This window comes from Meles meles, chromosome 4 (assembly GCF_922984935.1).
Source record: "Meles meles chromosome 4, mMelMel3.1 paternal haplotype, whole genome shotgun sequence".
Taxonomy (NCBI): domain Eukaryota; kingdom Metazoa; phylum Chordata; class Mammalia; order Carnivora; family Mustelidae; genus Meles; species Meles meles.
In genome coordinates, this window is record NC_060069.1 from 163549687 (window position 1) to 163565329 (window position 15643).

Consider the following 15643-nt stretch of genomic DNA (forward strand, 5'->3'; position numbering starts at 1 on the left):
ACCAAATTATTCTGTAAATCCATCAAATACTTGTTAAAAAAAGAAAAGACAAAATCACTGGCTTTACTTAGAATGTTAGGAAGTTGAAGGCTGTTTGCAGCTTCAGCCTTACGTCCTTTTTTACGTACTTTTTCCCTGTCGTGGAATGTAGTAAGGGTTCACAGGGGAACAGTCCCCACGCAGCGTGGAAAGAGTGGGAGTGCGTACGGGAAGTGCAGCCGCCCCCGCAGGGACCCCCACCAGCCAGAGCGCTTCCCAGGACTCACGAGGCGTCCCCTGAGACCGATTCAGGACTAAATCAAGGCATATGAATATTCAGAGCCTAAACGCTAATGTGCTCGGAATGCCTGCTTGGAGTCCTGTCCCCTCTCATGGGAAGCGCTGCTGTCCAGAGCCCGAGAGCCCGAGAGCAGGGACATCGCGGAGGAGGGGGTGTGTGTGCGTGGACGGGAGGTTTCAGGACTCAGTTGCCATCCCGCAGTTTGATAAGCTTGAACAGCGCGTCTCTAGACGCCTCAGAATATTCTCGTAGGAGAAAGTTGTTTCGCAGATTCCCCTTTTAATGCAGAACAGCTGGTGGTTCTGACTAGCGGTGGTGGCGGGGCGGTGGTCCGGGGTGACACGGGCTGTGTCCGCACGCCCCGCGGGGAACGGAGGGATAAGCACACATCACTTACCCAGTTACAAAGAGAGACGAAGGAATCTATAAATTTTGCATTTACAAGATCCTACAACGAAGGCGTTGTAAGTTACTCTTTCTGGGCACCGCAGGTTCGAGCAGCACAGATGTTAAGGAAAGCTGCGGTCTGGACAGCGTGCCCCCCAAGGACGGCAGCGCGCCCGGGCCCGGCGAGGGCGCCCCGCTCTCCAACGGGGGCAGCGGTGGCACCAGCCGGAAGCGGCCCCTGGAGGAGGGCAGCAACGGCCACGCCAAGTTCCGCCTGAAGAAGAGGAGGCGGCCGCCGGGGCCCGCGCTGCCGAAAAACGCCCTGATGCAGCTGAACGAGATCAAGCCCGGCCTGCAGTACGCGCTGCTCTCGCAGACGGGCCCCGTGCACGCGCCCTTGTTCGTCATGTCCGTGGAAGTGAACGGGCAGGTGTTCGAGGGCTCCGGCCCCACCAAGAAGAAGGCCAAGCTGCACGCTGCCGAGAAGGCCCTGCGGTCTTTCGTGCAGTTCCCCAACGCCTCCGAGGCGCACCTGGCCATGGGGAGGACCCTGTCCGCCAACACGGACTTCACGTCCGACCAGGCCGACTTCCCCGACACGCTCTTCAACGGCTTCGAGACCCCTGACCGGTCGGAGGTGCCCTTCTACCTGGGCTCCAATGGGGACGACTCCTTCAGCTCCAGCGGGGACCTAAGCTTGGCGGCGTCCCCCGCGCCCGCGAGCCTCGCGCAGGCCCCCCTGCCCGGCCCCCTACCGTTCCCGCCGCCGAGCGGCAAGAACCCCGTGATGATCCTGAACGAGCTGCGGCCTGGGCTGAAGTACGACTTCCTGTCGGAGAGCGGGGAGAGCCATGCCAAGAGCTTCGTCATGTCCGTGGTGGTGGACGGCCAGTTCTTCGAGGGCTCGGGCAGGAACAAGAAGCTCGCCAAGGCCCGGGCCGCGCAGTCCGCCCTGGCGACCATTTTTAACTTGCACTTGGATCAAACGCCGTCTCGCCAGCCCATCCCCAGCGAGGGCCTACAGTTGCACTTGCCGCAGGTGAGGAAACGTGCCGCCGCCGGAAACGGTGGCCGTGTCTTGACAGTGCTTTCAGACAGGGCTCCTTCTCCTGGTCCCTGTTGATGTCCCATCGGACCGTCACTGGTAAGTCTGGCTCTGGGCATCCTGCCTGTCCGGGCGGCTGGTGCTGGGCGGCCTCCCCAGGGCTGTGACGTGCAGCCACATCCCCCGGAGCAGCGCTGTCAGCGGCCTCCAGGCCGAGCCCTGCCCCGCGCCCCATGGCAGCCCGTGGCTCCTTTCCCCCATAGGCCTCCCCTGCGGGGACCCACGTCCCGTAGCAGCCTGTGACAGGAGCAGCTCAGCGGTTTCCCGAGAAGTCTGCCCGGGGAATCCCGAGCACAGAAGAGAGGCCGGCTGGCCAGCAGCTGAAACCCTAGCATGGGTCAGAGTGGGTGTCTCCCAGCTCCAGCAGGGCTGACGGCTGAGGGGCCAGCCGGGCCGAGGGTGTCCCACGATAGGCGTGAGCCTCTTGGAGGGGCGAGGGATGGAAGGGGACCCTCCAGTGGCCCTCACGGTGCCTGGGAATCCGTACCTGGAATGTCCTAGGTGCGGTCCATGTGGGCCTCCCTGCTGCTTGGCCGGAGGTAGGCGTCCACTCTCGTTCGGACTTGGATGCCCCCCCGTAAGACCAGGATGAAGACAGGATTTCAGGTGGGCTCGTGGCTTGCACACAAAAGGGGAAGCACGAAGGGGGGATAGCAGGCAGCTGGCATCTCTAGACCCGAGAACCCTTTCTGTGTCGCTTCTCTTCTTGGAAATCCAGTTTTCTGGCTAAGGGTAAAAATTTTTCTTTTAGAGAGAAAATCGATGACCCTTCTCTGTTCCTTTTTGTTGAAATAGTACCGATGTCGAAGATAAATCGTGTACTGGTTTGATGAGAGAGTGAAGGGACTCAGATCGGTAGATGGACCGCTTGTATTTCTCATAGAAGAATCGGAAGGTCGCAGCTTCTCTGGTGCCCTTGAACACAATAAGAGTAACTTCTCCATGCCGTTGCCTGAGGTGCCCAGTACTGCTGGGGTTTAGAAGGAGAAACTTGATTTTGCCTAAAGCTGAGCCAAATACAGCATCACGTAAAAAGTAGCGTGTTCAGAGTGTTCTGCGGGCAGTTAATGAACCTGGCAGCCCGTCCCGCATTAACGTGTTACGACCGTCTGTCAGAGGGACGTCGGTCCACTACATCCCACACGCCGGTGGCACCAGTTCCCTGGAGATCCCGTTTTCAGGTCTGCTGTTTGCTGCGCGTTTTCCAGCTTGAGCTCTCGACGCTGTCTGCTGCCTGACTTCCCTTAACGTCAGCAGAGTCGCGTGTGAGACGACTGGAACCTGTCGAACGCTGGGAATCCCTGGTGCCTGGGTTTTGCAGGGTAGAGGGGTCCCAGCGTGGCGGGGAGGCAGAGGGGGTCCTAGCCTGGGCCTGGACTTCTGCGGGAGCAGAGACCAGAGCTCCGCTGGGGGCCGCGTGGGGCCTCACCAGGAGGGGCATCTGGGAATCCCACCTAAGGGAGGGGGGAGGCAGGCAGGGGTCATGTCAGCCCTGCCCCCAACTGCTTGCCTGGGTTCTGCGGGCGCCCAGTGCTCGTTTCTGAACCTCTGTGGCCGCGGAGCCGTCTGTCCCCATGTCTGCTCACTGTGCCCCCCACCGTGGTATCTCTGGAGCCCCCACGGGAGCTCAGGAGGTGGCCACACTTTCCTTGGAGGCCCTGGGGCGGCCCCCGCAGAATCAGCCCCCGCAGCTTGATTTCTGGGCTCCACTGTCTTCACTGGAAGTCTCCAGGCCCGCCTTCTGGAGCGCGGCGCATCCACCTGCCTGGAGTGGCCCTTGAGTCCCTGGTCGTGGGACTTGTTGCCTTCTTCGTGCCCACAGTGGCATTCCAGGGTTGAAACCCAGACGTCATGGGCCATGGAGGCGTGCAGAGCCCTTGGCCTCTAGTGGGTTCCGTGAGCGGCAGAAGCAGGGCGTCAGCCCCAGCCCAGCTGTGAGCCGGGGCCTCTCAGCACCGGGGGCTGTTGCAGGGACGCGTGGGGCCGGGGGGCGCGGGCGTGACTCTCCCGGTTACGTCGCCCCCAGCACGTACGGAGACTCGCTTTCTTACCTGCAGTCTCCGAGGGGCTGGAGGGACAGTGCCGGCGCTGACAGGACGTGTCCGCACAAGGGCCGGACCTCCTCTGAGTGTCTCTGAGGAGTGTCTCTGCGGTTTGGAGGTCGGCCGGACCTTCCACCAAACGGAAGCTTTTCTTTGCTCTGGCTTATTCGTAGCCTCTCAAGACTTCTTCTCTTACGCAAATTGGAACGCGCAGTCCTTCACCTTTGATCCCCTCCCACCGCGTCGTCTGCCCCCACGCGTGTGGCACTGAGGCCTCTGCCCGGGGTGCGGGGGGGCTTGCTGCCCCCCGTTTTCTGTCCATGCTCCCCGCCCCCGCCTTGAGCGCAGTCTTCTGGGGGCTCTTTGGTACTTACTGGGGCAACGGCAGGAGGAAGAAATCCTGGTGACTTTTGTTTTTTTTTTTTTTTTTTTTTTTTTTTTCAGAGTAAGTCATCATTTAGGAGGATGGACGTTTCCATCCGTTTGGGGAGTGTTTTATTACAGCCAAGCTGGGGACACTAGACGTAGCTGTTTGACACCCACGATAAGTGTGAGATTGGGAGGACACACGCCCACACGCACGTCCCGTCAGGCTTCATTTCCCAGCAACACTTGTACGCAAGATACATTGTAAACTGTGAGGATAAGACCACGGCCGTGTTTACTCCTGGGAAGCGCTGCCTCCGGGGCAGGCCGACTGGTCTGGCGGTGGACCAGCCACCCGTCACCCCATCCCCAGGGAGCGTGGCCTCAGTGCTGTCCGCAGGGGACTGGGTCTGTGGCGGGGCCTCGCGGGCTCTCGTCGGCGCTGCTCCCGGGCCATACGTCAGGTGCCCCGGGGGGAGGCTGGGCGCAGCCGTGTGCCTCTTCTCCTGGGCGTTCATCACGCGCCCCTTCTCTTGCCCTGATGTTGTGGGTCACACTTTGGGGAGTGTTCCCCGGCCCGGCCAGCCCCCGAGTGGACGGCCACCCCTCCTGCACTCAGGAAAAGGAGCACTTTCACTTCCTCCAAAGGCCCTGTCACTCCAGGGAGTGTGGCCTTGGAGGCTGGGAGAGCTCGGCGCAGAGCCGTGGAGGGGAGTGAGGCGGTGGCCTGGGGCGGCCACTCTGGCTGGGGCCTGTCTCAGCTTCCTCATCCGGGGGGAGGACCAGAGGGATGGCACGGGGTCTGGACTGTCCCTGTCCGTGAGACTCTTGAAGATTTCCACCCAGAGCCTCCAGTGCTCCTGGGGCCTCTGTTTCCAGGAGTGTTTTGGAGGGAGAGAAAAGCACGCACGCACACACACAGACACGTGCCTGTTCGCCAGATTGCCCGTGTGGTTTTCCAGAAGAGAAGCCGTCTGTAAGGCCACTCCGAAGGGACAGCCTTATCGGTGTGCACGGGGCAGGGGCCAGTCTGCACCCCTGACTCCCTGCTGTGGTCCTCAGGTGTTAGCCGACGCCGTGGCCCGCCTGGTGCTGGATAAGTTCGGCGACCTGACAGACAACTTCTCCTCTCCTCACGCTCGCAGGAAAGTTCTAGCCGGCGTCGTCATGACAACAGGTAAAACGGTGGGCTGTGCTCCCCTTGCCTTGCTTCCCGGCGAGCAGAGAGAGGACGTGCTCTCGGGCTGCGCCGACGTCTCTGTGCCACTAATGGGCTGTTTTCCTAGTTCCTCAGAATCCCTGCCACCTGCAGACGCGGGAGCCGCACTTTCAAAACTTTCCCCTACGTGTTCCTAACCTGCGTCTTCTTATTTGGAGAAGGCCTGCTGTGTTAGCGTCTGATTCCATAATCCCAGGCGAGCGGTTTCGATCGACTCTGGAAAAGTCCAGCAAAATGGCATCTCCCCCTTCCCGCTTCATTCTGCCAACCAGGAGTGACCCTGATAGCTAGTTTCGGTGGGGACAGGCAGCTCTAGCGAGAACAGGAAGTACACAGGTAAAAAGCACACTTCGGGACGGCAGGAGGAGCCCCGTTGAACTTACCCAGACGTTCCCACCAGCGCAGGGCACCCCTGAGTCCTTTCCTGCACCCCAGGGGTGAGGACGCTGAGCCCTGTCTGCCCGGGGACTGCTCCCAGGGACGGGAGACCACAGTGGTGGCCCCCGCGGGGATCTCTGCTCCTGTGGGGCCCTCTGCCCTGGGGCATCCGCTCAGCCCCCCGCTGGCTGGCTGAGCCTGGAGGGCCGTGTGCAAAAAGCCCCCAGGGCCAGAGAGTGAGCAAGCCAGCAAGCTGGGAACGCTTTGTCTGTGTACACCTGCTGGTCAGGGAGAAAACCCCTGTCCTCCGCGTGGGCGAACGCACCGTCCTTTTTTCCAAGGTAGCTCTCTCTCCCTTCGCGGGCCGGACGTGAGTCTGTGGTCCCAGTGTTGGCCAGTCCCTGATGGCCGAGGGCCCCTGAGTGCTGTTTTAATGACAGCTTTTCCTGCACGACGTCTTCACTTTGGTGCAGCCGAGGGGGTGTCTGCGGTCGGAGCACGTGCTCTGGACGCTCCCTGGGGTTTCCGTGTAACGCTGCGGTTCGACGCCCGAGCTCTCCGCCCCTCCCTGCACTGCTGTCTGTCGCGTGACGAAAGCCGGATGCTTCGGCTCCTGGGACGCCGTCTTCACTGGGCGAGGCTCTGTGCCCCGGCCGGCGGCAGGAGTGAGCGGCTGCTGGGTCCTCCCGGGCAGCTCTTCTCGCCGGCCCGGAGGGGGCGGACTGGCTCCCGGGCCGGGGTGCCCTCGTGTGCGTCTCCCCGGGGAGCTCTCACTCAGGGCCACCGTGTTCCCTGCAGGTAGTGCCACGCAGCCCGCGGCCTGTGGCCTGGCGTCGGATGGCGGGTTCAGGCTGGGCTCCTGCTGGTTGAGCGACTTCGGGCAGGCCGTTTGGCCCTGCGGGTCCTTATCTGCTCAACGGAGACGGGCCGCGTGCCCCTGAGGGCGCGTGTGGGCATGAGGCCGAGACTCTGCCCTGCAGCCGGCGCTGCACCTGCTGCTCGGGGCGTGCCGTGCGCGTCACGGGCGGTGAGGGAGGTTACCGCGGGGCCGTGTCCATGTCTTCCCTGTGTCTGAAGCGCATGGTCTGTCAGCAGACGTCCCATCAGTGGCCGCGCTCCCAGGGCCATTCCCGACACCCCGCGGGCCATGTCCTCTCTTTCCCTCTTGTCCCTCTGGCGGCCGCATGCCCTTCCCCATCGCTTCACAACGCTTTGGTGGACCAGTTAGTCGGCGCGTACCTGGGGCTGCCTCCCGGGAGCCAGCGGGGACCGTTCAGGAGAAGACCAGGCTGCCCCGGAGGAAACCCCTTCCTTGGGGTTAGAGCCTGTAGACTAACGGGCGAGGGAGGTTTGCGTCCAGAAGCGTCGCGCTTCCTGGGGGCGGGGGGCGTGGGGCTGTTTCCAGAGCCTGAGTTTGCGCAGGTACCCGTGGGGGACAGGGGCCTCTCCCCTGGGAGCGCAGGCGGCGGGAGCGTGCAGAGCCGGGAGGGGGCGAGGCACGAGGCGTCCTCTCCTGCTCATTCTCCAGGCACAGAAGTGAAAGACGCCAAGGTGATCAGTGTCTCCACGGGGACGAAGTGCATCAACGGCGAGTACATGAGCGACCGCGGCCTCGCGCTGAACGACTGCCACGCGGAGATCATCGCACGGCGGGCCCTGCTCCGGTTCCTGTACACGCAGCTCGAGCTCTACGTGAGGTGAGTTCCGGGAGCGCGAGACGAGAGGAAACAGTTTCGTTTTTTTTTTTAAGATTTTATTTATTTATTTGACAGAGAGAGATCACCAGTAGGCAGAGAGGCAGGCAAGAGAGAGGAGGAAGCAGGCTCCCTGCTGAGCAGAGAGCCCGATGTGGGGCTCGATCCCAGGACCCTGAGATCATGACCTGAGCCGAAGGCAGAGGCTTTAACCCACTGAGCCTCCCAGGTGCCCCGAGGAAGCAGTTTTTAAAAACCACACCCCCCATCAGAGTGTATCGCAAAACCTTCATCGTTTCTATAATCTCTGAAAAATTCTTAAAATAGTGACTTTATTGGCAAGGATGAAGTTGGGTCCTGTGATGCTCTGGCTTCCGAGTCCAGGGGGCGAACACATACGTGTGCACACGTGTGCTCGTGGCTCCTGCGGCCGTCGGTCTGAGGTCTGTGCGCGGGGCGGCGAGCTTCTGGGCGCTGCGGGAGCCTGAGCGGAGCCGAGCCGCCTGGCACCCAGGGCCCTTTGTTTTAGTCCCGTCTGAGCTGCTTTTCTTTACGAGCCGTTCCTTACCTACCGTCTGTCTGTGTCGAAGTTCTGAATGGGAAGACGGGACGCTCATGCCGTTCCGACGGCGTCTTTATTGGGCGGACTCGGTCACTAGCTGTGCTGTTCTCAGCGACACGGAGATGTCCCAGTTCGAGCGCACCCGTACCCTGTTGAAAGCAGTGGCTGCTGACAGGCGTCGTAAGTTACGACAGACAGAAATTCGGCTGTATACGGCTTTAAAGTTCATTGTTGCAACTCTTTTCCTTCTAGTAACAGAGACGATCAAAAGCGATCCATCTTCCAGAAGTCAGAGCGCGGGGGGCTGAAGCTGAGGGACAGCGTGCAGTTCCACCTGTACATCAGCACGGCGCCCTGCGGCGACGCCAGGATCTTCTCGCCGCACGAGCCCATCCTGGAAGGTACGGGGCGCGGCTGGCCGCGTCTCTGGGAGGCTCGGGTATGGGGTCACAGCAGAGCTTTGAAAGTGGCTTCTGGCTTCGACCGTGCATCTGATGGGAATACATACAAACACGAGGGTTTTTTTGTTGGTTTTTTTTTAAGGATTTTTTTAAAAGATTTTTATTTATTTATCTGACAGACAGAGATCACAAGCAGGCAGAGAGGCAGACAGAGAGAGAGGAGGAAGCAGGCTCCCTGCTGAGCAGAGAGTCTGATGTGGGACTCGATCCCAGGACCCTGAGTTCATGACCTGAGCCCAAGGCAGAGGCTTAACCCACTGAGCCCCCCAGGCGCCCCGAGGTTTTTCTTTTCAATGAATAATTGGACGAGGAAACCCGAGTAGGGCCCTAAGTGCACTACCGGGTTAGAGCGAGGCTGCTGAGTCAGACTCGTATTTAAATTTGAGCGTCCGTTCTCCGCCTCCGGGCTTCGCAGGAGCTGCGGTCTGGTGCGCGCGTACCTGCGGGCTGTGGCAGGCACGTCAGAAGCAGGCACACACGAGCGACAAGGGGGCCCTGGTGCGTGGCCGCGCCAGGTCCGTGCTTCTGTTGTGGAGCAACTTGTGTCCTCGTTCGTCTCTTCTCCTAAGCGGAAGCAGGTCCAGTTCAGCCTCTGAGGTCGTCATTCTCGGTTACAAAGGAAGCACGGGAAACTGCTGCATGTTCCCCAGTGTAAGGGAACATTTTGGTCGCCGCGTTCACGTAACCCAGAGACACCACGTTAGGTGGTTGTGCGTGCCCGCCTCCTCTCGTCGGTTTCAGCATCTCGGGATTTGTTTTTGAAGGTTAAAGACGCAGGGAGGAGACGTAACGCCCAAATACCCATCATCTGAGTTAGCACACGTTCGCCTTTTGTCCTCTCTGCTCCAGCTCCTCTTTAATGAGAGGAGTCATTTTGGTTCAAATGGAAGCCCTTTCTCCCTAACCCCTGGAGAGACCAGTGCCCCGAATTCGGTCTATAGTGCCCTGTCCTGCCCGGTTCTCTCCGCCGTGTTGCTCGCCCATGTCGGAGAGACAGAAGCTGTGCACAGGGCTGCGAGCTGACGTCAGCCGTCCCGGGGGCTGCTGCCCGCGAGGACTCTCACCCGGCCTCCCTCTCCTAGAACCAGCGGACAGACACCCAAACCGCAAGGCCAGAGGACAGCTGCGGACGAAGATAGAGTCTGGCGAAGGCACGATTCCCGTGCGCTCCAGCGCGAGCCTGCAGACGTGGGACGGGGTGCTGCAGGGCGAGAGACTGCTCACCATGTCCTGCAGCGACAAGATGGCGCGGTAAGGCCCCGGCCGCAGGCTCCCGGCTCCGGCCGCTGCGCTCCCCGCAGGCCCGGGCCCCTCCCTGGCGGGGATCGAGCTGGGCCCCGCATGCCGGAGGCCCCGGGCCGCTCACGCTGCTTTGCGTCTGTGTTCACACGTGTGGGTTCTGCGGAGTCCAGGGGCTACAGACGGTGACTTTACAACCGTCTGCCACCGTCTGAAGGGACAGTGTCCTCATTCCTCCCAGGTGCCACCTAGGCGGTCCTGCTTGCGGCTGACCTGCCACTTCGGGTTCCTGGGAGTGCAGGTGTCCCTCGCATCCGGGTTGGGGGTGGGGGGCTCCGGGCGAGGCTGGGCTGCCGCAGACACACTGTTCGCCTTCGTGTGACAGATGTTTCTTCGGAAGCAGGCGTGTCCAGCCGGGTGATCCTTCCCTCAGATGTGGGCGTTAGTTCCAGTACTTAGTTTTTACTTTTTAACAAATATCTACTTGCAAGAAAAACGAAGTAACGTAGGTAGATGGCAGAGAGTTGACGGTGCAGAGCCCGTGAGGCTAAGATCTCGTCCGTCTTCACATCCCCACTGTGCCACCCGCCGCGAGCGTGTCCTCGTCTGCCCTTCCAGAGCGGTCAGCCCCACATGCGTGTGCACACAGCGCCCCTCTCAGTGGTCTGTGAGCCTTTCGGGCTCGTTTTCCTCAGTGGACCTTGTCAGGGAACCTCAAGGACATGGAACCTGATTCCGCACACGTGGCCGCTGCCCCCCACAAGCGCAGGTGCCCACTGTGCCCACCGTGACGCCTTTGCTTATCACGTGCCCTCTGTGTCCGCCCTCCGTTCACTTTCACGTCCACGCGCGTGTGTGTGTGCGCAGCCTTGAAAAACACGTGTCATTCTGGGGTATTTATGCATATGTTGTCATTCTTAGAGATGGAATTGGGTGTTTTTTTTTTTGAAGATTTTATTTATTTATTTGACAGAGGGATCACGAGTAGGCAGAGAGGCAGGCAGAGAGAGGGGGGGGGAAGCAGGCTCCCCGCTGAGCAGAGAGCCCGATGGAGGGCTCGATCCCAGGACCCTGAGACCATGACCTGAGCCCAAGGCAGAGGCTTAACCCATGGAGCCACCCAGGCGCCCCCGGAATTGGGTTTTAAATGCTGTTCTGCATCTCACAGTCTCACTGAAGCCAGGGTTCGGGGACTGTCCCCAAAGCCGTAGTAAGTAGTGGGCTGATTACGTCTCAGCTCTGCAAAGACCTGTCGTCATCACGGACCGTGCCCTGTCCGTTCCCTCACCGACCAGACCTGGGTCTGCCCTGACTCTCCTCTACGGTTCAGCCTTGCATTTCCGTGAGCGTAGCTCATTCTAGACCTTCGCCATCCAGGATCTCTGCTGTACTCGTGGGGAACTTCGCAGACGACAGCAGACGCACCCCAGAGCACTCACACGGTTCACACCTCCACCATCCATGAGCGACGCCAGTCTCCTCCTCATCCGAAAACTGGTGTCTGCTGGGCACGTGGGGCGACAGCTTTCTCATTAGACTTGCCTGGTGATACCCTCTGCCCATTTGTCTTTGGGATCTTGTGCTTTTTCCCTCTTGGTCTGCAGACGTTCCTTGTGTGGTTTGTACTGCAGCCCTTGACGGTTTCAGAAGTTCCGTGTCGGGGCACGTGGGGGGCTCAGTTGGTTAAGCGACTGTCTTCGGCTCAGGTCAGATCCCAGAGTCCCGGGATCGAGTCCTACATCCGGCTCCCAGCTCCATGGAGAGTCTGCTCCTCCCTCTGACCTCTCCCCTCTCATGCTCTCTCTCTGTGTCTCTCTAAAATGGATAAATAAAATCTTTGGGAAAGAAAAAAAAGTTCTGTGTCTTCTTCAGTCCAAACCCACATCTTGTCTTGGTCCGTGCGGTGCTCCTACTGAATGGAAACGCTCCCTGTTGTTACCACCCGATGCATTAATGTCTCACCCTGTGATCTGCACTTCCAGGATCTTATTTAAGAAAGTCCTTCTCAAATTAAGGACATAAAAATGTTCTCCCATACCTTCTTCTGAGATTTTTGTCATTTTACTTTCAAATTCAGGCCCATAACATGTTTGTATTGTAAGTAACAATTTCGCTTTGTTATTAATAGCAAATCTGTTTCCCAGATACTATTTATTAAATGATTGGCCTCGTTTTCCTCGTTGACCTGTGAAGGCGTTTCTCTTACGTACGGAGCCCGCTGACAGAGATGGGTCTGTTCCCGGCCTCGAGTCACTGTTAGCTCATCGTCAGTGATTGCACAGGTCCCACGGTGTTTACCCTGCTGACGTTTCGGTGTGTCTGGAGGCGGGGCTGGATGGTGCTGTCGTTTTTTCCAGCTTTTTTGCACCTCTGTCCTCCCGAGAGAGTTTGAGAGTCTGCCCCAATGTCGCCAGATCCTGCTTAGGTCCTGCGTGGAATTCCGGGTGGAAATGGAAAGAATTAACATAAAGTTAAATCGATCCATCCAGGAATATTGGCTCCTTAAGACGTTAAACGTTTAATTACCGTGCGACCCCGCGATTCCCTTTCTGGGTATTTGCCCCGAAGAACTGAGAGCCGGGTCTCCCAGAGATCCTTGCTCACTCACGCTCACCCACACTCACTCACGCTCGCGTTAGCTCACAAGAGCTGCAAACACGGTGAGCTCTCTGTTAAGACATTTTTAATAGGGTAGTTTGTTTTCTTTTGGGGGTTTTAGGAGTTTTTTCCGTATATTTTAAATAACAGTCCTTTATCAGACGTGTCTTTTGCAGAATTTTTGGTGGTCCGTCTTCTCATTCTGTGGATACTGTGTTTAACTAAAGTCTTGAATTTTAAGGCAGTCCGGCCTGTCGGTGTTTCTTTCATGGGTTGTGCCTTTCTGGTGCTTCGAAAAGTCATCACCAGACCTAGGGTCGTCCAGATTGTCTCCTGAGCTCTTTTCTAGGAGTTTTCCAGTTTCACATTCTACGTTTAGGTCTGTGACCGGCTGTGAGTGAAGCGGGAGGGGCGTTAGGTCTGTGTGGGGACCGTGTTTGCGCGTGGCTGCTCGGTTGTTCGGCCACACTTGCTGAAGACGCTCTGGTTGCCTCCTCATGTTGCCTCCGTGTCTTCATCAAGGATCGCTAACTGCATCTCTGCGGGTCTGTCTTTGGGCTCCGTTCTGTGGCCGGGATTCGTTTGTCTGCTGTCTGCCGTACTACACTGTCGTACCGCCTGGCTTTTGAATTGAGCTCCGTTGTGTGGGGGAGGGGTCGGTCCCTCATGTCTAACAAAGAATCCTCGGCACCCGCTGGGTGTCCTGCGACTCGCCTGTGCTTCTGACCAGCCAGCTGTAAGTGGGAGGTCTCAAGCCCTCCTCCTTGGGTCCAATTAATTTGCTAGAGCAGCTTGCAGATCTCACAGAAACGTTTTCCTCATTAATCACCAGCTTATTAGAAAAGGATGAACTCAGAACAGCCAGATGAAGAGATGTAGAGGGTGCGGCACCGGGAGGGGGTCTCACAAGGCCTCAGGAAGGAGCTTACGAGCCCTCTCCAGGGGCTTTGCTCTCCTCACCTCCCCGTGTCCACCAGCCCGGAAGCTTTAAGCTCTCTCCTTTGGGGTTTTTGTGGAAGCTTCGTTACACAGGCACAATTCATTAAATCATTGGCCATTGGTGATTTAAAAAAATTTTTTTAATTTCTTAAATAATCTTTATATCCAACGTTGGATTCAAACTCATGACCCCAAGATCAAGAGGCACATGCTCTACCAGCTGAACCAGCCAGGCGCCCCAAATCATTGGCCATTGGTGATTACCTCAGTCTCTAGCCCCGTCTGCTCCTTGGAGATCAGGGGATGGGACTAGAGGTTCCACCCTCGTCCTCAAGTGCTTTCTAAAACTTACCTCATTCACCTAGCAAAAGACACCTCCAAGTGCTCTCCTCACTCGGGAAATCCCACGGGCTTTCGGAGCCAGGAGCCGGGAAGCAGGAATGGAGACCAAGTATGCGTCAGGCCAGATACAGTTCTTAGGAACCACAGCATCACCATTGCTGTAGCTTTATAGTTGGTCGTGAAGCCGCAGTCTTGGGCTCAGCATTGTTCTCCTCCTGCGCCGTCCATTTTGGTTTTTCTGGGTCTTTTGCCTTCACTTGAACTTCAGAATCCGTTTGTCAGTACCTGCAAAATCCTTTGACGGAGACTCATTGAATCTGTGTGAAGTTGGGAGGAGCCGACCCCTGACTGTGCTGGGCATACCTATCCATGAACATGGGACACCTCTCCCACTTCCTCCTCTGATTCTTTTATCAGTTTGGTAGTTTTCCTCATATAGATCTTGTATGCGTTTTGTTAGATTTATGCCTAAGTATTTGTTGATGTCAGTAATATAAATGGGTTTATGTGTTATAATTTCAAATTCCACTTGTTCCATGTTAGTCGCACTGACCTTTGACCAAGGTGCAATGTTAATTCAGTGCGGAAAAAAGTCTTTTTATTTAACAAGTGGTGCTGGGAAAATTGGACATCCGTATGTAAAAACAAACAAATGAACTTCATATTCTGCACCATATACAAAAGTTAACTCCCGACGGACCACAGACTGAGATGTGTAGAAGTTGTAGAAGAAAGCAAGGGGCATGCATTGTGGTAGGCGCCTTCTTACATAAAATACCAAAAGCACTCAACTTCATCAGATTAAAATTATTTCTCTTCTATATTTTTAATTTTTTTAGAAAGATTTTATTTATTTGACAGAGAGAGAAGGACAGCAAGAGAGGGAACACAAGCAAGGGGAGTGGGAGAGGGAGAAGCAGGCTTCCCGCCGAGCAGGGAGCCTGACACGGGGCTCTATCCCAGGAACTGGGATCACGACCTGAGCCGAAGGCAGACCCTTAAACGACTGCACCACCCAGGTGCCCCAGACTCTTTTAAACACACCATTGAAAGAATGAGAAATAAAGTCACTGACTGAGAGGAAATATTCACAAATCAGGTATCTGATAAAGGCCCTGTTTGCGTTATTAAAATTTAGACCCTCAAAACTCAACATGGGAGAAAAGCAATTTTTAAATGGGCAAAATATTTGAATGGACACTTCGTCAAAGAAGATGTCAAGGGGACCATCAGCCCCATCCTCACCGGGAACGCCTGCGAGACACAAAACACACCCACCAGAACTCTGAGTGGATGTGGTGTGGACAGCGATGCCGGGGACCCATGCCCTTAGCCACTGAGGGCGGGCATACGGACGGCACAACCACTCGTGCAGAGTTCAGTGGTGTCTTAAAAGTTAGAGATGTCCTAGCGCACGTCCAGAGTCACACATGCGCGTGCCTAGCGGCTGTCCTTGTAGTCAGAAGTGCGAACAACCCGGACGGCCGTCCCTAGGGAGGTAGATGAACGCGTGCGGGTGTGTCCGTGCCACGGGCTACTCCTTGGGGAAAATAAGAGTGAACAGTGATGCCCCGTGCGCCGCAGCTAATGCTCAGAACGATGATGCAAAGTGAGAGAAGCCAGACAGGAGTGCGTTCTGGGTGGTTCCATTTAAGACCTCGTAGAGAGTGCACACCAACCCCCCACAACAGAAAGCAGGCCGGGGTCACCCAGGGAGGGGCCGGAGGTGGGAGGGGCAGCAGAGCAGGCATAGGACAAGGTCTGAGAGGGCTCTGGGGGTGATGGTCTCAAGAACACACACACAGATCACCTCTTGGGACATCTGGGTGGCTCAGGCTTGGTTAAGGGTCTGACTCTTGACCTCAGCTCAGGTCTCAGTCTCAGGGTCGTGAGTTTGAGCCCCGCGCTGGGCTTGGAGCCTGCTTCAAAACAAGCAAGCACACACCTCTTACCCCGAGGGTGCCTTACCGTGCGCGGTATGTACGTCAGCCGCAGCTCCGTGACTCCCAGAAGGAACCACGGTGGAAATTA

At 57.5% G+C, this 15643-nt stretch overlaps 1 protein-coding gene across 5 annotated transcripts in view; it reads left to right on the forward strand.

The window, feature by feature from the left end:
* The window catches only part of ADARB1 (adenosine deaminase RNA specific B1), a 129942-nt gene that overhangs the window by 87650 nt on the left and 26649 nt on the right, over nucleotides 1-15643 (forward strand). For all 5 annotated transcript variants that reach the window (XM_046002228.1, XM_046002230.1, XM_046002226.1 and 2 more), the window contains 5 exons: nucleotides 772-1706; nucleotides 5243-5357; nucleotides 7306-7474; nucleotides 8286-8434; nucleotides 9577-9745. In XM_046002228.1, the coding sequence (XP_045858184.1) occupies nucleotides 772-1706; nucleotides 5243-5357; nucleotides 7306-7474; nucleotides 8286-8434; nucleotides 9577-9745 (1537 nt within the window). The remainder of the gene's footprint in view (nucleotides 1-771; nucleotides 1707-5242; nucleotides 5358-7305; nucleotides 7475-8285; nucleotides 8435-9576; nucleotides 9746-15643) is intronic.